Source organism: Protopterus annectens, chromosome 1.part2 (assembly GCF_019279795.1).
Source record: "Protopterus annectens isolate FY-2018-M chromosome 1.part2, PAN1.0, whole genome shotgun sequence".
NCBI lineage: Eukaryota > Metazoa > Chordata > Ceratodontiformes > Protopteridae > Protopterus > Protopterus annectens.
Genome location: NC_056727.1, coordinates 104,265,606 through 104,286,965, shown reverse-complemented (window position 1 = coordinate 104,286,965; position 21,360 = coordinate 104,265,606). Strand labels below are relative to the sequence as shown.

Sequence of the window (21,360 nt, the reverse complement as noted above, 5' to 3'; positions counted from 1 at the left end):
AAAACAGTCTTTAGACTACAGATGCCTGCAAGGCCACATGAAAAAGGGAAAGTGTCAAAATCAATTGTCTAAGCAGAATGGTCAGACAATATTTTGGGAAAATGACCCCAAAAAATGTTTCTCAAAAAAAAATATCATATGAATAGCATAGCACAAAAAACAAACACAGACACAAGAAAAGCCCCTTCTTTTATGGAATGTCCCAATAAAGGACAATTGGTTATTCCTATCTACAGATGCCCCAAAATCAAAAGACTTAGCCCAGAACTGGGACATACTGTAAAAATGAACTCAAAAAATCTAGAAAGAGTGCACAAAAAAGGTTGAAATCCCCCCTAGAAGAAAACAACAAAGGACTCTGTGACAAGGTTGGTACCCCTGGACAATGCATTTTCCCAAAACATCAACACAGATGAATAACAGTACACCCCAAAAAAAAACCATCAAAACACAGGGACCCATAACTGTAATTACCAACGTTCCCCAATGCATTTTGCACTGGATTCTAGGGGTGACCACCAGGGAAAATTTAGCGATAGGATCAAAGAACATTACCAAACCATTAGGCTGATTGCAAATTTTCCAAAAATGCAGGGGTTTTTTAAACCCCCCAAAGTTTAAGTTTTTTATAAAAATCACCCCCTTCTCTGATGTCTAGCACCCCAAAGTAAATGAAATAAAACAGACTCAGAAAATTTGGACTTAAGGTATTTAAAATTAAATGTATTAAAAGGATCCTTCTCAGTTAAACTATCTATAGTAATGACATCACAGCCAGTATTTATTCTGTTGTTGGAATGCACTTTTATTCATGGGTTTATTATTTGGGAAAAAAATTGCACAAAAATCATTTTTCTAGTCTTGTCTATTTTCCTTCCCCACACAGTGCCTTTTTTTCTGTTCAGATTTTCTCATTTTGGGTTTTGTTCATTTATCTTTGAATATATATATATATATATATATATATATATATATTTTTTGTGGTTTTTATAAACATACATATATATATATATATATAAATTTTTATTTTTTGTATATTTTTATATATATTTTTATATATATGTGTGTTTTTTATATATATGTGTGTGTTTTATATATTATATATATATATTTTGTGTGTGTATATATATATATTGTTTATATATATATATATATATATATATAATATGTATATTTATATATATATATATATTTTATATATATATATATATATGTGTTATATTATATATATATATATATATTATATTTTTAAAAATATTAATATATATATAATATAATAATTGTATATATTAATTATAATAAAATATATGTGTATATATATATAATATGGTTTTAAATATATAATATAAATGGATAATATAAAATTTTTTAAATAAAAAACATATATATTATATAATAAATATATATAATATAATTTTATGTAAAAAAAAAAATATTTATTATATATATATTTAATAAATATATTATATGTTTAATATAATATTATTTATATATTATATATATTTATATATATATATAATTTTATTAAAATATATATATTATTATATGTATATATATATATTTTTATATAAAATTTTATTATATATATTTTATAATATTATATATATGTATATATTTATATATATGTGTATATATTATATATAGTGTGTGTTAATATATATATAATTAAATTATATAATTAATTTGTTTATAATTTTAAAAATTTTTTATATGTGTGGATAGAATATTTATTTTTATTAATATTATGTGTGTTAAAAAAATAATATAAATATTTTTTTTAAATTAAATCCCCTATGTTGGTTTTGATTAATTTTCAAGGGAGTGAAATAAATGATTTTATGTAAATAATAAATATTCCCCCTTTTTGTGTGCTTTGGTTGGTATATTTATAAAATTTGCATTCCCCCCAAAAATGAAGGGTTTCAAAATATTTTTTTTTTGTTTTTTTTTTGGGGGAACTATTTTGATTGTTTAATATTTTTTGATCTTTGCTTTTTAATCATTTTCATGTTAACCCATGTTTTTATAAAATTATATGTTAAAATTTTATATATTTATTTTTTGTTTGTTGTGTTTTGTTTGTGTTATTTATTTATTTAATTTATTAAATTTATTTTTATATTTTTTTTATAATAATATTTTTTTAAAAATATATGTATTATTTAAATTTATATTTTTTATAAATTTTTTTTTTAATTATTATTTTATAATATATATATTTATATATATATTTTTTATATTATATTTGTGTTGGTTGTTGTTGGGTTTTGTATATATATCTACACAGTTTAAAATTGTTTTTTATTCCCCACATCTTTGTACCTATAAAAAGGCCTGTTTCTAATATCTTTAATAATTTTTCAAATTTTTCATATTTCCAGTTGTTTCTGTTTTTCCAGCTTATTTTTTCGTTTTCAAAGTTTTAGTTCCTCTTTCCCTTTCTTACTTTTTGTCCTCACATTGTTATTTGTTCGGGTTGCCCCCTTTATGCCAGTTAAATTTATGATTTTTGCATAAAACAGTTTCTCTTTAAAACTTTCTACATTTCCCCTGATTTTTACTGAATCCCCTTTCCCGTTATTTTACTATGCATTTTTTTTCCTTTGTTTTAACTTTTCAGCCTTAAAATTTCATTTGGGAAATTTTCAAAAATTAATTTATAACCCCAAATGCCCTCAGTGTGAAAAATTGAAATTTTTTTCTTTTCACAAAAATTTAGTATGTTTCCCCGGTAGTTTTTACTCTAAAAATGTTTTGTACTTTCTGTAAAATTTTTATTTGAAATTATTTTAGTTGTTTTTGGGTTAATTTAAGTCCCCAGCAATATTTTATTCCCCCCTTTTTTTCTGCAAGAAAGTTTCTTAGGATCTTATTATTTGGGGGTTTTGTCCCCCCCCAAAAAAAAAAATTTGGGGGTTATTAAAATTTTTTTTTTTTTTTTTTTTTCTTTTTTTTTTTTTTGTTTTTTTTTTTTTTTTTTTTTTTTTTTTTTTTTTTTTTTTTTTTTTTTAATTTTTTTTTTTTTTTTTTTTTCCTAATTTTAAAACCAAAACAAAATTTTTAATTAACCCCGTTTTTCTCCTTTTTTCCTTTTTTTTTTTTTTAAAAAAAAATGTTTTTTTTTTATTCTTGATGTTTGGGGAGAAAAAAATTCTGTCCAAATTTTTTAAGCATTTTCTGAAAAAAAAAATTTTTTTTTTTGGGAATTAATCTTCTGTGCATTGCCTTAAATTTCAGTTTGGCAGAATTATCTAGCAACAAATTAACCTTTATAACCCCATGATTACTGCACATCAGTGATGGTAAAACATAACTTGAAGTTATAATTTCTTTGGAAACACAAACAATGTCTAGTATGTTCCATCCCCTGGTAGTTTTTTTACAATCTGAAGCAACTGTTTTGCCTGACTATATGCTGTGAATAATTTCCTTACTAACATTGTAGAATCAATATTATTCCAGTCTGTTTCTGGTTAATTTAAGTCCCCAGCTAATATTATTATTCCCTCCTGTGTTTCATGCAAGAAATGTATGAATTCCTCTAGGTCATCTGTACTTGACGTTGGTGGTCTGTACACTCCAACAATTGTTATATGTTCCAGGGTTGTCTTTATTGTCTCAGTTATACAGTGTATAGTGTTGGAGTTGTCATTGGACATGTGGTAATCACAGGTCTCATAGCTATCTTTAATGCCTATCATAACACCTCCACCTGATTTTTTACTAGAATGTCTGTTACAGTAAAAATATTTATACCCTGCATGCCAGAACTGGCTTCCAGTCATTGTTCCTTAACGATATTTCACAGACAATAACAACATGAATCTTGTGGGAATCTAGCAAATTTTCCAATAAAAAAATATTAATGCTCCTGACATTAACAGCCGTCAAAGATGCATCAGATGTTGCTGTATGTGGCAGTATTTTTCTGTCAGCAGTTATAAACTTTAATGTAATGCTTTGTTCTGAAATAAGTTGTTTCTTTACTCTTCATTATAGATTGCTTCATGTTTAACTTTTCCTTGTATAAAATTAATTGTATTTGAAATTATTTTAGGGTAATGTTCTTGTTCTACAACTTCTCCTGGAGAAAGGTGCAGATCATGAAAGCAAAGATGATTTTGGAATTACACCTTTGTTCATTGCTGCACAGTACGGGAAAGTGGAGAGCTTAAGAATACTCATTGCAAATGGTAAATTCGCATGCAATATTTGTTATTATTTTATCTCCATACCAAACATGATACAGTTTTTCTCTCCTGTTTTAAAATTGTTATTCTTGATGTTTGGGAGACTTCTGTCCAAATAGCAGCATTCTGAGCTGCACAAACGTATAAGCACTGTATAACTGAAGCTGCTTTGAGTTTGGCAGTTGGAGCCAGTGGCCTTTTACTTTAATATACATGTACACATGGTTACTAGAAGGCTTACTGTAGATTTTTTTGAGTGTAAAGTTTGTTATTCAAAAAATAAAAAAGTGGAATATTTTCCTGTCAGTACTTCAAAATGAAGCAGATAAATAACAGAAACAACCGTCCCTGCACAAGGCAGACATTAGTGTTCAATTCACATCACAAAACTTCAGTTTTCCAGTACAAGACATAAAACACTCCAGGAGAGCCTCATAACTGCTTAAAAGCGGTATTAAGCATGCAGACAACACAGCAGTAAGTTATGATTCACAGAAGAGTTAATGGTAGTAAATATCGGGTATAAAAAGTTACACTCCTGTTTAAGTAAAGCAGAAAGAAATCAAAAATATATAATAAAGATGGAAGAAAGTTCACAAAAGGATCTTAGCTGAATCTGGAAGCTGCAATCCAGCAGTGCAGGCTGCTGAGGAGCTTAACCTGTGTGAGCCCTACAGCTTGCACTAAAAGACGTAATAACTTTACTTTTTGTGACAGGGTTTAGGCTTCTGTGATGGCAGGGACATAGCCAGTCCCCTGTCACAGAGAGTCAGAGGAGAGGATTCTGGGGTCTGGAAAGCTGGCAGAGTGGGTTTGTTTAGGCATAGAACCCGTATATCTACCGAAACATTACGAAATTCAAACTTGTACTGTTACAGGTAAGTAGGACTTAAGCAACTGTACTTTTCACACTGCACTAGTAAATTTCTAGAAAGTATTCTTCCAGAAACTATAATATGTCTTAAATTGTAGCTCTGCCACATCTTGGGCAGTGTTTTACCGTTTTTTAGAAATGGCCATCTTTGATTGAATATTGGTATTCCATGTTGAAATTGTGTACCTTCTTTATGTATGCTTGTCAAGTGCTCACAGTAATTTGAACAAAAACTTTTTATTTTTGGCCCCTTTCATCAAGGTAATCATCTGCAGGGATTGCATCTTCCCTGCATCTCCACTAATTAATTGGCTTGGACCTGTGACCAGGACAGACAGAGCATTTATACCATCTTTAATGAGGGACAGGCTGAAAAAAGAGGGACTCAAGAGTTTTCTGACCTTGCATCACTCACTCTTGACAACAAATATTTTTCATATGCACTAAACTTCCCCATAGGGCTTTTGTGAGTGCATCCACCCATGTTGCATGCACTTGTACACCATGTACCCTGTGTACACACATGTATGTTGTGTGGCAGTAGTACTGTTTTTCAGGCTTCACTAGAGCAACATTGGGTTTCAATAGTCTACTCAAACTCCCCAAGATAGGCAAGCAGACAGTCTGTTTTTCAGGCCTAATGGCTGGCCCTGAAGCTTCCTTGTTGGTAGTTGATCTTGAATCACCACCATCACAGCTGGATGCCCTGCTACAATGCCAACAGCCTGTCAAAAACTGAAAAGTATCATTGCTGTTAAAAACCTTAACTCATTACAGCCAGGTGATGCATCTAGGTGCTTCTGCGGTTACATCCTACTGACACCTCTAGGTGTCAAATATTGCGTGTTTATATTTTCATTAATAATTTCAAAACCATGCTGTATACCAAGTATTACAAGATTTCATCTTAAAGCTTACACAATGGCAAACAACTGTGTTTATATTTAACATCTGTCTAGTGCAGGTAAAGAGAAATTGATTGCTGTTAATGATATTGTTTTATATTGTCATAAATTTCATATTTTTTCAATATCACAACAACCAAGTGTAACAGATAGAATTACTTAGCCTCGTATGAAAGCTCTCAGATGGACTAACAAAATGCTGGTGGACAGTATGTGTATAATGTGCATGGTTATTTGAGATATGGTAAGTTGTTTACAAAATATTACAAACTTTATAAGTCACAGCAAATACTTTAACTATTAAATCTGCTCTAAGACCTGGAAGTTAAAAAATACTACTGTGATGATTAGGGAGAGATGGGCAAAGGTTACCATCCTAGTCAAATAAAATTTTATTTATAATTCTATCAACTGTATAAATAAAGGTAAAATACAGGCTTGTGTTTTTAAATGTAAAAAAAAAACACTTTAAAATGTGAACTTCAAGATTGTTGCAATATTGCCATCTGCTGTAAGGAAAACCAAGCCAAGTATTGCAAATGTGTCTTTTTAAGTTGAAAAGGTCTTATGAATCTCTTTAATGTTTTGCAATTTGGCTCCAGTGCGGCTGGATAAAAATTTCATGCCCATTGTTTTAAGGCTAAAATTTATGACCAGAATTTAGTTTTGGAAGGTGCTTTATTGCTCTAGTTTCTGCTAGAATGTATATGTGAAATGCCTTCTGTTGTAAGTTTCTGTGCAGGTGTTAGTTTGCCTGGGAAAACCCAAGTGTCAAAAATTATGTAATTTGGGGGAGGGACCCAGCAAACATGTTTATTAGTAATGTTTAAATACCATTTCTCACAAGGGACTGGAAGCATTTTGATCTTGATATCTAACTTATCAGCACTCTGCCTTGTGCTCCATGTAAGTTTTAGCACTGTGATTTGTTGTAGGAAAAGTTAAAGCTAGTAAAGATTAATTAGGTATTAATTGGGTATTTTTCTTTGAAATCAGACCTGTCCTACTGTATTATTTTAAGTTTCTGTGTGATCGCTGAACTCTTGGATATCTCTGTGGTGTAGTAGTTTTGTCTTGTGTTTTAATTATTTATTATTAAATATTTTTAAAACCTTCTACCTGTGGCTGATTTGTGTAGAGATAAGCTCTAGAGTACATTGCATATTTATAGAGGTTATTGTAATAGGCCACTTTAAAGTAAGCCTCGACTGTTAGTCATACTACCATTGGATATTAATATTGCACAGTAATAATTGGACACCCTTTTAAAGGCCTTTTAGTAGCTGATATTAACTGGATGGTGGCAGTAATTACTACCGTATAGTCTGGGTAAAGGGGCACATTTGGAGAATCTATGTCAGCCTTTCCCAGGAGTGTCTGTGAAGTTGTATAAATACGTATCTCAAAGTGTGTGCGTGTTGTATCAGCTACTTGGCAGGGACACGAAGCACTGGTTGGACAGAGAGGGTACTGGAGGTTTTAGCTTGCCCAGTTAGGCTGAGACCTAGACCCTATAGCTGTGCCAGTGGGGAGTCTTATTGGGGACCTGGTGAGCAAGTGAGCAACCAGTCCCAGACTGACTGTGATCTCTGTGTGCACTTAAGGGAAATTGTACTTTACTGTGTGTATTAGTTATCCTTTTCTCTTCTATGAGACGACCTCCCTGGTGTTAGTGGTGAGGATTGAGGCTCCTTGATTGCTGGGCCAGGGCACAGTTGTCACAGCTACCACTATAAAAATAGTTTGTGCTGAAGTGTTACTTTTATTATGTAATCCGTGAGGTGCCAGAGATATGAATATTTGTTAGAAATTTGAGGACATAATTTAATTTTATCAAAAAGCTTAGGCTACACCCATTGAAGTTACAGTGCAAACGTCCTGAACTCCATTGGAGGGAATGGGTTAAAGTACACAAATGTTGTTTTGATTTTGATTCTTTTTTTGTTGTTTTAATGCAGCAACTCTTAGACTCATAATGTATTATTTAAATTTAGTGTAGATGGTATTAAGGGAATGCCCCAAGGGCATTTCATAGAGCATGTGTGAGTGTTTTGGTCATTATGCATTGCAGTTTCATACTATGCATTTTTCCATCCTTTATGGAGAGCTTAGGTCTTATTTCTGCTGAAACAAACTGTTTATAAATTATGTTTTATGAAACACGGTACCTCCACATGGATTTTGCATGATAGCTGTACTGCGTGCAGCCATGCTACTCATATAGTCAACTCTGCAGTCACCAAGTCAACTCTGCAGTCACCAAGCTTCAGGAGAAAAAAAACTCTTGGCAATGACCCCTCTCTTGTAAATGGCTTTCTTAAATCTCTGCAATTCCATATTCATAGCAGTTTATTAAAAAACATTTAAAGTGAATCAACTGCAAGCAAAGTGATCAACCTATTTTTTTTTAAATTATGCGCTGCTATCACATTTCCAGTGTTTGGAGTTTGCTACCCCCTCCCCTTGGGGCAAGCTCTAGCCATAGCAGCTTCCTTGGATGACTGTGATTTGTGGCCAAATGCTGCTATTTAAGTATGTGGCTCTTAGGCTTTGGAATACAAACTACACCCCAGTGCAGTTCTTGCACAGCATACAGTGGATATAAAAAGTGTACACACCCCTGTTAAAATGCCAGGTTTTTGTGATATAAAAAAATGAGACCACAATAAATCATTTAAAAACTTTTCCCCCCTTTAATGTGACCTATAATTTGTACAATTCAATTGAAAAACAATCAAATCTGTTACAGGAAAAAATATAAAAAATCAAAAAAGTACAATTTACTGGTTGCATGTGTGCACACCCTTAAACTAATACTTTGAAGCACCTTTTGATTTAATTACAGCATTTAGCCTCTGGTAGGAATATATCAGTGTGGCACATCTTGACTTGGCAATATTTGCCACTCTTCCTTGCAAAAGTGCTCCAAATTTGTCAGATTGCGACCGCATCTCTTGTGCACAGCCCTGTTCAGGTTACCCCACAGATTTTCTATTGAATTTAGGTCTGTTCTCTGGCTGGACCATTCCAAAACTTTAATATTCTTTTGGTGAAACCATTCTTTTGTTGGTTTGGATGTATGCTTGGGGTCATTGTCGTGTTTAAAGGAGAAATTCATCTTCATCTTCAGCTTTCTAGCAAGATGCCTGAAGGTTTTGGGCCAAAAGTGACTGGTATTTGGAACTGTTCATAATTCCCTCCTTCTTGACTAAAGCCCCAGGTCTAGCTGAAGAAAATTATTATTTATTGACATTTGTTGACCGGGAAAGTCCACTGGGTTTGAAAGCCATTTTCAGTGGAGGCCCGGGGAGAAAAGCTCCAAGTTGCATGGGAATCATTACATGAATTTGTAAGGAAACAAAGTTATAATTATAAAGCAAGTGAAATAATACAGAAAACTATCTAAACAGCAAATATGTTGTAAAAAGGCACAATACAGTAACAATGGAACATTAGCATGTAGGAAAATTATACAGTTAGAAATATTTAACAATACAGCTCAATTTTTTTTTGGGGGGGGGGGAGTAGGAAAAGGGAAGCCTAGAATTAGAGAGTTAAACTTAAAGGTAAGACAGATCTAGTTAGAATCTTATAGCTAGGTAGTGGGAGTAAGTAGATTATAGGTGGCTGACAACTAACAAACTTTAATCCTGAAACTCTCAAATCTTTACTATCAAAAGTGAACTGGAGTCCCTCAACACTACTCCCTTTGGATGAAGCTGTCCACTTTCTTAACTCCACTTTCCTTAGTATTTTAAATTATGTGGCACCCCTTAGAACAGTCCGCATAAAGTCTAACTTAGCCCCATGGCTGAGTGTAAACACATGTGCACTACTAAAAAAAAAAAAAGACAGAGCATGGAAAATTTGGACTAAAGCTAAACATTAGCCAGACCTCCAGAAATATAAAGAACTTAGAAATCTTGTCAAAAGTCACATAAATAAAGATAAGAAAAAAATCTATAATAATCCATTTTCTACCTTTAAATCCAACCCTAAAAAGTTCTGGCATTCTAAGTCAAATACTACACCCAGTTACGCAAGCCTCCCCTAACCCTCATCCTGACAAATCACAAGAGGAAACTGCCTCCATATTTAACAACTACTTTATAGACTCAATATCCACATTACTAAATCAAGACACAAACCACCCCACCAACAAGAATAGACCTAACAGCTCAAACTCTTCCATCAGTAGCAACCCTACCACTACCTTCTCCCTCAAACCTGTCTCCTCTAATTATATAAAAACTCTACTATCAAAATTAAAACCGTGCTCCACATCCGTATACAGCATTCCCGCCGCATTCCTTCAGCCTATTGCTGCTGTTCTTGCTTTCCCAGTTTCTATTCTAATAAACCGCTCTATTATGGAATCCACAGTCCCTTCCATCTGGAAGCAATTTTACACCCTTCCAATACACAAAGGAGGAAATTCCACAGATATAACTAACTTTAGACCTATAGCCATACTCTCATCACTCTCCGAAATTCTGGAAAAATGTATACACAATCAAGTCTTACACTACCTTCTGCAAGAAAACCTACTCACACCTACCCAGCATGGCTTTCATCCCATGCACAGCACTACAACAGCTCTTCTGTCTTTCCTAAACTCTGTATCACTAGCTAGAGACAGTAACAAACTTATTTCCTGTCTCTTCATTGACCTCTCTAAAGCCTTTGATACAGTCTCTCATAAACTTCTCCTTAAACTAGCAAACTTACACTTCTCTCCATCCACCATATCTTGGTTTAACAGCTATCTCTCTGGTAGACTCCAGTCATTCAAATGGCTCTCAGCTTTCTTCCCTCTTCTTCCTGTTAAAATGGGTGTTCCACAAGGTTCCATCCTTGGGCCACTTGCTTTTAACATCTTTACCAACCTTCTCTACTCTTCCTGTCCTGGATCCTCACTGATACAATACGCAAATGATTCTACACTTATCACTATTCCTAAATCACCAACTCAACTAAAGTCAGACACACAGTCCTCTTTTAACTCTGTAGAAAACTGGCTGTCTGAAAATCAACTTATCCTTAATCCAAAGAAAACCAAATTACTACTCTTTCTCCCTAAAAAACTTAACCACATAAAGTCTTCCTTCTCCATACTGTTACAACATAATACTCAAATACAGGTGGGCACCAGTACAAATCCCTTTGGTGTTATTATTGATGATAGACTAACCTTTGATTTACACGTCAATAATTGTATCCGAAAAACACATCTCAAGCTAGATCTCCTCTGTAGAAACAGAAAATATCTTACCAAAACAGCAGAACTAACCCTTTCAAATGCCTACCTCTTACCTACTTTACTTTATAGCTCCCAAATTCTCACCAGCCTCAACACTGGACTACTAAACAAGTTAGAAACAACTTATAACAGGATTGCCAGATTTGCTGCCCAAATTTCTTACAAGTCCCATCACTGTATCTCACTAAAAGAACTAAATTGGCTAGAATTACCTAACCTGCTGCGGTATAATCAGTTTCAGATTATTCATTCCATTCTCTACAAACCCTCTTTCTCTCAAACTATCTCATCTCTAATATTTCATTACCTACCCACTAGATTACAAACTACAAACCAAGGACCAAACTGGGTCACCTAGTCTATAGCTTTAACCCTTCCAAGGCATGGAATAGCCTACCACTAGATATAAGATCCCTTGAACATCCCAATCAATTCAAAACCGCTACAAAAAATACCTTCATGAAAAATGGACTTGCCAGTGTAATTATCCCCCTTAAAAACTCCCCTATAACCTTTTACTTCTCTTCTCTCTTCCTTCCCTTCAATAAACAAACTTACTACTTTATCTTCTCCTCTTGGTATATCACTGTACAAATATAACTGGTAAAATATTTCAGCTATGTAACTATTGCACTATTATGTGTATAATATGTAATTATGAATGTATCCCTCTGATGAATGTATTTCTATGTATGACACTGTAATGCAAGAATGTGTGATACTGATGAATGTAATGTGTGGCACTGTAATGCAGTAATCTGTGGTACTGATGAATGTATTTCTATTTGTATTCAATATGTAAAATTTCTAATGTTAAGTTGTCAATCTCGCCTTCATTCTTGCTTGATGGGTTCGCATCCTCGCCCTGACTCTCGGCTACTGCTTTAGCTCGAGAACTCCTTTTACCAGCTCGAGGCAGCCCCATATCCCATGATGCAAGGCAGTAAGTACCCAGATCGGGAGGTCTTCTTTACCAGCTCCTGGTAAGTTGTTTCACTTTGTGATTTTCAAGCCCCTTTTTAGTCAAAAACTAATTTTTTGATAGTTTAAATTTAATTTCTATCCCTTGCTGACAGAAATTCCCTGTCTTTTTTAATTTGTTCTTAGTTATCTATCCCATCCCCGCTAGGGTGTGTGTGTTGGTGTTTTTATAGAATACCTTTTGGTATTTTGTGTAATTTAATTTATTTTGACTGGTGTGTGTGTGTATTGTGTGTTCGCACCATGTCAAAGGAGAGGGTTTAAGTGTGACCCGTGCTGTCAGAAAATGTCTCTGACAGACGGTCACACTTCTTGCCTGTATTGTCTGGGCCCTCTTCACCTGCAGGACTATTTGTCACCCTTCAGCCAGAGAGTCCTGCAGGAGAGACATAACAAACTGGTTCTTAGTTTCTTGCCGGGAGGGCTCTCCGCTAAGTCGGCTCCAATCCGAAACCAGCAAGAGTTTCCAAGGCCCAGGCTTCTGTTTCGTAAGCGCGCGGGGCTCGACCCCGTATCTGAGTGGAGATCGCCCGCTGGAGCCGATTCTGGCTCGGCTACAGATCCGTAGGATCGGGTCCGATGTCTCCTTCCAGGAAGAGGTCGAGGTCTCCTTCCTTGGAGCATCGGGCCCGCTTCACCTCTTCTGTCGGAACGGAGCCGATCTTCAAGGTCATCCAGGTTGTCTGACCATGACCTAGAGAGAGTGGTCAGCAGATTGCTCAAGTCACAGGTACTGGCCCAAATGCTTCACAGTCCGTCTCAGCAGATGACTGTTGGTCCACACCCCGTTACAGTTCCTCCTTCAACTCTACCCCAGAGCTTGGAGTTGGAGTCTTCGGCATGGTTACTGCTACGGCTGGAGGACGGATACCCCTTCTGTTCCTTCAGCCTCTACTCTTATCTCCTCTTCCTTAGAGGGATTCGTGGTCGGCTTCCATGGTCTCCTCCGAGGGGTGAGTGGCATCGGACCCTTGTCGAACCCGCTCTTCCTTGAGCCTCGGCCTTGGTGAGCCTCGGCACATCTGCCTCGGATGCTTCCCTTCGTGGTCCCTGGAGTTCCTAGCTCTTGAGCGGGTTCTCTCGGACCTGCCTGGGAGGGAGCATTCGAGGTGATGAAGAGTGTACTGGCCACTGGTATCAGTCAGCAGTCTCTTCCCGTAGCTCCTCCCTCTATTGTACCTGTTGACATCTCTGCCACTTCTCTTGCTACAGGACCCAGAGATCCTCCGCCTCAGGTTTCCCATTGAATTTCCTCTTTCCGAGGATTCTCCTGATGTTTCGGGAGAATCCTCCTAGGAAGAGGACTTGTAAGAGGAAGCATGTAGACTCCCTGAGTCTGTCACCGGATACTGACTTTGATGAGTCAGAGGATCCCCTAGATCTCTGAGGATGTCTCCTTTCAGACATCCTAGAACTTCTGAAACAGATCTGAGGATGAGTCAGTATACCTAGAGGCATCTCGGCCCTCCACCTCCTGGGTGTCTCCGCCTTATGCAGGTTATTGCGTGGACAGCTCCTGACTCTGTAGAGCCAGTCCCTAGGAGGCCTTCTAAATTTATCACTGCCCCTAGTGACAAAACCAAGGGTGTCCCCGCTGATGCCATGGTGGTGGCTGCAGCCACCAAAAGGAACTTGCAGATCCTTCCGGCCATCCTCCTAATAAGGACTCTAGGACCATGGATAGGCGGGCAAGCGGATGTTTTCCTCAGCGACCTTTGCTATGCTCGCTGAATTATCTTTGTCACTTCACCAGACTCCAGAGATATCCTGAAGGAGCTGGGAGAAGTAGTTCAGGATCCTACAGCTGCAGGGGCTCAAGAAAAGATTGCAGCTAGGAACCCTCAATTCCATTGCTAACTCCTCCATGCTAATATCTTATGCTGCGGATGGAGTTAGTAAGAGCCACAGGGCACAGGTGTGGCTCTTAGACGCCAAGCCTGGATGCGGCTATGTGATTTCCTTCACAAATTCTCCCTTTGATGGGTCAGCTTTGTTTGGCCCTCAGGTGAAGGAGACCTTGACCAGGTGTGAGCAGGACGGCAAGACTCTTTCTGCTGTTGTTCTAGGCCTTATCCCAAAGGACAGAAGGGTGGGAAGATGTGGTTCGAATCCCAAGGAGTCACGATTCACGTGGTCAGTTTACCCCTAGAGGCAGAGGGGTAACAACAACAGACGCCTAGAGGCAGAGGGGGTCCAAGAACCAGGGAAACAGGGAGCCTCTCTCTGATAAGCCCTTTCAGCATCCCTGAGGTGTTGTTCGCTGTCCCTCCTTGGAGGCAGTCGGGAAGATTATCACTGTACCCAGAAGCCTGGCATTCCCTCACTCAAGACAGATGGGTACAGTCGATCATATCCAAGGGTTACATAATTCCTTTCGAGGAAAGTCCTTCCCTCAAGTTCCCTTCCAGATGTACCACCCAGTCTAAGGGACATTGCAGAGTTAGAAATCGCAAAACTACTGCAAAAGAGCCATTCAGCCAGTTACAATAGACCATTCAGAGCCCGGAATCTACTTCAAGGTTCTTTTGGTCCCCAAAAGACGGGAGACTGGAGACCAATATTGGATCTCAGCAGACTCAACAAGTCTGTCAGGAAGACAAGAAATGGTCACTCTTCAGTCAATTCTGCCCTTCTTACAGAAGGACAACTGGATGTGCTCAATAGATCTTCAGGATGCACTATCACATCAAAATTCACAGACGCCCAGGAGATTTCTCCGCTTCGGCTGGGGTCCAGTCATTTCCAGTTCAGGGCCCTGCCCTTTGGTCTCACTACAGCCCCCAGAGTGTTCACCAAATGCATGGCAGTGGTCACGGCTCACCTGAGACGCCAAGGATTCCAGGTGTTTCATCTCGACGACTGGCTCCTGTCAGCCACCACTAGGCATCAGCTTATACAAGCCAGGGATTACACAATAGACCTTTGTTCTCATTTGGGCATCTCAGTCAACTTCCAAAGTCATCCTTATCGCCTCTGCCAGTCTATTACCTTCATAGGCGCAAACTTAAACACTGTTCGGATGTCAGCTACCCTTACAGAACAAAGAGTTTCAGACATTCAGACTCATGTCAGGATCATTCTGGCCAACAAGAAAGTACAGGCCAGAATGGTTCTAAAGGTATTAGGTCTCATGGCTGCGCCATTACTCTTCTTCCCTGGCTCGATTCTACATGCGCCTCCTTCAGTGGATGCTGTTCACACAGTGGTCATACCAGCTACACCCAATGCGCCACCAGTTTCTGGTGACACAAACATGCAAAGAACATCTTGCTTGGTGGATCACATCGCCTCAGGTTCACCAAGGCAGGTGCTTTGTACCTCCGTCCCCGATAGTCACTGTCACCACGGATGCCTCCCTGATCGGGTGATCAGGGCAGGATGGTTCATGGGACGTGGCAACTGCTCGAGTACCATCTGCACATAAATGTCCTGGAGATGAGAGCAGTGCTTTGACTTTCTTCCGTGAGGGACAATTGCAGTCCACACAGACAACATGTCTGTAGTTTGGTATATCAACAAACAGGGCGGAACCAAGTCCTACCCCTTGTGTCGAGAAGCCAGACTATGGCAATGGGCGATCTCCTCTCATCGGTTTCTGGTAGCAACGCATATCCCTGGGAAAACCAACATTATAGCGGACAGATTGAGCAGAGCTATTCTCATGCCTCACGAGTGGTCTCTCAAGCAATCCATAGCGGAAGAGATTTTTCTGGAATGGGGTCGCCCATGTATCTTTTGCTACTCCCCAAAACAGCAAATGTCCAGACTTCTTCAGCCTCTTCCTCTATCAGGCCATCCCCCAGAGACGCTCTGACCCAGGATTGGCCCCAGGGACTTCTTTATGCCTTCCTCCATTTCCTCTGATCCCTCAGGTGATCCAGAAAGCTACCGCTTTGAGAGCCAAATTGATTCTCATTGCCCCTTACTGGCCTCTACAAGTTTGGTTCCTGCTCCTCCATCATCACCTTTTGGTGCAGCCGTGGTATCTGGACCCAGTGCCAGATCTACTGATTCACCAATCCGGTCAGCTGCACCGGTCAATCCCTTCTCTCAACCTCACAGCATGGTTGCTCCACTTCCTTCCTTAGCCAGGCTTCCTTTGATCTCTAACCCAGTTAGAGATATCATAGTAGCTTCACTAAAATCCTCTACCAGGAGGATTTACACAAGCAAATGGAACGTTTCTCTTATTGGGCTAAGGCCCAAAATATTGATCCTTTTACTGCCCCTGTTCAGGCAGTTCTGGACTTCTTAGCAGAGATTTTTCATGCAGGCTCCTCTTCTTCCACAGTCAGAGTTCAGTTGGCTGCTATTTCTAATTTTCATGTCGGGATAGCAGATCATAATATTATGTCCCATAGGCTCTGCAGGGCCTTCTTGAAAGGAATTTTCCTACTAAAGCCTCCAATCAGGAATCCTCCTCCTCAGTGGGATCTAAATTTAGTGCTGACATCCTTGATTCTTCCCCTTCGAGCCAGCTGTTTCTTGTTCCCTAAAATATCTTTCTTGGAAAACGTTATTCCTAGTGGCTATTACATCTGCCAGGAGGGTGTCTGAACTTCATGCTCTTCGGTTCACCCCCTATTTGATTTTTCACAAAGACAGAGTATCTTTGAGAACTAATCCATCCTTTTACCTAAGGTCGCTTCTAAAACAATCTGAATCAATCCATTGATCTCCTGTATTTTTCCTAACTACTCAGATAGAGCTGAACAAAAGCTACATTATCTTGACGCCCACCGCCAGCTTAGATATTATTTGGACAGAACAAAAAATTTAGAAAATCTGATCAACTCTTTGTTTCCTATGCGGATAATAAAAGGCCTTCCTGTTTCTAAAGTGACTTTGTCCAGATGGCTTTCTTGGTCATCACTGAAATTTATAACGATCAGGGGAAAACAGCTGTGCTCAAAACCTAAAGCACATTCAACTAGGAGTTTAGCTACTTCTACAGCCTTCAAGCTAGACTGCCTTTGGACACTATTTGTGCAGCGCCACTTGGGCCACTCCTCACACTTTTGTTTCCCATTACAAATTGGACTTGGCCTCCAGGGACAGAGCCAGTTTTGGCTCTACAGTCCTCAAGAGTTTGTTCCATTGAGCCACCCAGGATAGAGGTGCTAGGACGCTGTCCCATCAAGCAAGAATGAAGGCTAGATTGACAACTTAACAGTTATGTACCTACCATAACGCTCCATGTTAGTTGTCTTCTCGCCTTCTTTCCTTCCCCTGGCCTGACAGACCTTGTATAAGAAACTATTATGCTAAAGACCATTCAGACCTGGTCCTTTTTCCATCTGTAAGTTTCTTCTTCCTTTGGGAAGTATTTTATGCTTGGTGTTATTGCCCTTTGTCAACAAACGAGATCTGGGTACTTACTGCCTTGCATCATGGGATATGGGGCTGCCTCGAGCTGGTAAAAGGAGTTCTCGAGCTAAAGGTAGTCGTCGAGCGGAGATCGGGGTTCAACCCATCAAGCAAGAAAGAAGGCGAGAGAAGACAACTAACATGGAACGTTATGGTAGGTACATAACTTCTTATTTTCTGTTGTAGCTTTTCTCCTTGGGTCTCTGCTGAAAATGGGTACTGTGGCCCAGTTGGACAAACCCAGTCAACAAATATAAAATAAAATAAATAAATAAATAAATGTAATGGTAATATTAAAAGTAGAAAGTGACAGAGAAGAGAAAATGTGTTAAGATGGTTGTATTGATGTGTAAAAGCAACCCCAAAGCATGATACTGCCACCACCATGCTTCACCGTGGGGATGGTATTCTTTTGGTGATGCGAAGTGTTGTTTTTGCGCCAAACGTACCTTTTGGAGTTGTGGCCAAAAGTTCAACCTTGGTCTCATCAGACCATAACACATTTTCCCACATGCTTTTGGGATACATGATGTATTGTTTTGCAAATTTTAGCCAGGCCTGGGTGTTTTACTGTGTAAGAAAAGGTTTCCATCTTGCAACCCTACCCCATGGTCCAGACATGTGGAGAATACGGGAGATTGTTGCCACATGCAGTACACAACCAGTACTTGCCAGAAATTCCTGCAGCTCCTTCAGTATTGCTGTAGGTCTCTTGGCAGCCTCCCTGACCAGTTTTTGTCTCGTCTTTTCATCAATTTTGGAGGAACGTCCAGTTCTTTGCAACATCACTGTTGTCCCATATTTTCTCCACTTTTTAATGACTGTCTTCACTGTGTTCCATGGTATATCCAATGCTCTGCAAATTTTTTGTACCCTTCTCCTGACTGATACCTTTCAACAATGAGATCCCTTTGATGCTTTGTAAGCTCTCTGCGAACCATGCCATTTGCTGTAGCAGGCAACTGAGTAAATGTCAGGAAAATCCTACTAGGTCAGCTGAACTTTATTTGGGGTTAATCAGAGTCTCCTTAATTGATGGCAGGTGTGTACCCAAGAAGACTGAATGCTGTAATTAAATCAAAAGGTGCTTCAACAAAGTATTAGCTTAAGGGTGTGCACACTTACGCAACCAGCGTATTGTACGTTTTTGATTTTTTATATTTTTTTCCTCTAACAGATTTTTTTGTTTTTCAATTGAATTGTACAAGTTGTAGGTCACATTAAAGATCGGAAAAGTTTTGAAATGATTTTTGGTCTCATTTTTTTTATATCACAAAAATCTGGCATTTTAACAAGGGTATGTACACGTTTTATATTCACTATATATTTCTTTGCTTCCATACACTACTTTGGCTACTGCCACCAGTGACTTAATCAGACAGATAAGCTTAGTGTATGCCCTTAAGCAGCATGAGTAGTGGCAGTCATGTAGTGTGTTGCCAGTCTCAGGTGAGATCTGACTGTTATGATTGCATTCAGTACTACTCTGAGAGGGCTCTGACAGATGTTGTACTGTCCACTTATAATATAAGACATCTGCCAGCAATAGCAAACCAAATGACACCTACCACTGTTACCCTCAAACTATTGCCAGGGAAAAAGTGTTGCTGTCCTTCCTTGTCACTGTTAGTGTTCTTTACTCCTGAGATATCCTGCAGCGGATAGACAAATGCCTGGCCAACATACCAAAGCCTTTACATCTTCCAGGTGCTGCACATGACATGTATGTCTTGCATGCAAGGCTTACAGTACATATGTGACATACGAGCACCTAATTCTCAGAATAACTTTGCTGCCGGTCTAAACTGTACATTTGAATTCACTCTGCAAGCTGTTCACTGAGTTGGTTCCACTACTACCTAGTCTTTTACAGATAAGTGCCCTGTTGGGGTCTCTTTGTTTCTGTTTTTATACCTATTATCTTACGTTTACATGTCATCAAGGGTAACATGGCCAAATCTGCTTGCCCTGTTGATGTTTATCGTGTTACACTGCTGCAGTCATCACACTTGGGTTATCCTGCCATCAGGCAGTCCCGCAGTCGGCCAGAGTTCCAAAGTATTGGTCCGGCGTCGTTTGCTGTCGCTTCTTCCCTGACGTCAGTGCGCCAGGGGTATATAATATGCATCCAATGCCATTTTCTTCAGTCTTTCTTGCAGCGCGGTGCCCGAAGCAGAAGCAGTTTGCAAGTGCCGGTTGGCCGACTCCTGAGATTTTCGAAGTCGAATTTCAGATCCGAAGTCTTCAATAAAGCTAAGTACCCTGTTGGGGAAACCTTTTTCTTGCCTCAGACCGATGTCAGAAAAAGTTAATAATTGCATTTCTTGTGGGAAGCAAATACCTCATAAGGACTTCTACTCTTACTGTATTCCATGCCTAGACCCTGATCACGACGTCACTAGTTGTCGGTTTTGTGCTAGATTCAACAAACGCACTATAAAGAGGCATTTTGATTTTGCTTTACACTACTTTGGCCGAAGGTTCAATTATACCATGCTGTCAGATCAGCCGATGACCTCAATAACGAAAAAACGCAAAGACAAGGATAAAGACAGACATCCGAGGTCCAAAACCGATGACGAAACCACTTCTAGGCCAGTCGCCGGTTTGCTAGTTCTCAGTGAGGCGCTTTCGCAGCCCCTGACACCCGCTACCTCAGAGCCACAAGCCGCTTCCGACTCCACATGGGAGACAGCTAGGCCTCAGGAAACTCAAGGTATTGGGCCTATGGAAACTAATCCCTCAGATGGGTCCGGAGCCGCTGAGCAGGCACCGGCTTCTGAGGGTTTCAGACCTTCACAACTTACCATTAAAACAACAGCCAAGACAAAGGTACCATTAAAGACAAAGAAACAAGTACAGCATTCTCCTGGACAGTCCTCCATGCCTAAGAAACAGATGCTTAAAATGGCCGAAGACCTCATTACTCTAATCATGGGTTCCCATCCCCCTCCTGAGAAAAGGCCTAGGCAGGATACAAACTGACTCCTCTAATCAGGTTTCCATTTCTTCTGATTCCTCTTCAGACCAGGGATACTCTTCCCCTTCCCCCCAATGAGGACTCTGATGCTGAAGAATCTATCCCTTCATCCTCTCCTCCTGAGGATTATTCTTTTGGGGAAACTTTACATACCATGAGGGAACATTTCCTTTGGGAAAGTCAGGAATACTCAGAATCCAAGAAAAGGCTCAGGGATTTCCTCTTACTGTCTCAGCACAGGCCCCTGGCTATTCCGCCTGTGCTAGACATTGTGGATGATGTGTTCTCTGAATCCAGCTTATCTCCTGACTCTTTGCCCCCTGCTCCAGCCAAGCCAGATAGGTATTGTAGAGTCCCTGACTCTCACAAGTTTCTTTGCAAAAACCCTTCTGCTGATCCAGAAACTATTTCCCAGGGCCCAAAAGGGGTTAAGGCTTCCATTGCAAAAAATCCAGTACCCTCTGACAGAGATTCCAGAGCTTTGGATAGATGGGGGACGAAAGTATACACGTCTGCAACTTTAGCAGTAAGAGCTTTAAATTGCCAGTTTCACATGCTCAAGTACCAACAATATTTAATGGCTCAGTTAAAACAGAAAATGCTTGCTAGCTCAGAAGCTCCTGATTGTAAAGAAATGCAGGATTTATTGCATGCAGTTGAACAGGTGGGAAAACATACACTGCAATGTGGTTTTGATTCTTTAGAGGCCTCTTGTAGAGCCACAGTTACAGGTTCTGTTATTCGAAGACATGCTTGGTTAAAAGAACAGAGTTTACCTGATCATGTTAAGGCAAAGTTATTGG

At 38.8% G+C, this 21,360-nt stretch overlaps 1 protein-coding gene across 1 annotated transcript in view; it reads left to right on the top strand.

Moving 5' to 3' along the window:
- Positions 1-21,360, top strand: part of ASB3 (ankyrin repeat and SOCS box containing 3) — a 1,155,430-nt gene that overhangs the window by 242,947 nt on the left and 891,123 nt on the right. Inside the window, exon 4 of the mRNA XM_044055058.1 lies at positions 4,058-4,193. Coding sequence (XP_043910993.1) covers positions 4,058-4,193 — 136 coding nt within the window. The remainder of the gene's footprint in view (positions 1-4,057; positions 4,194-21,360) is intronic.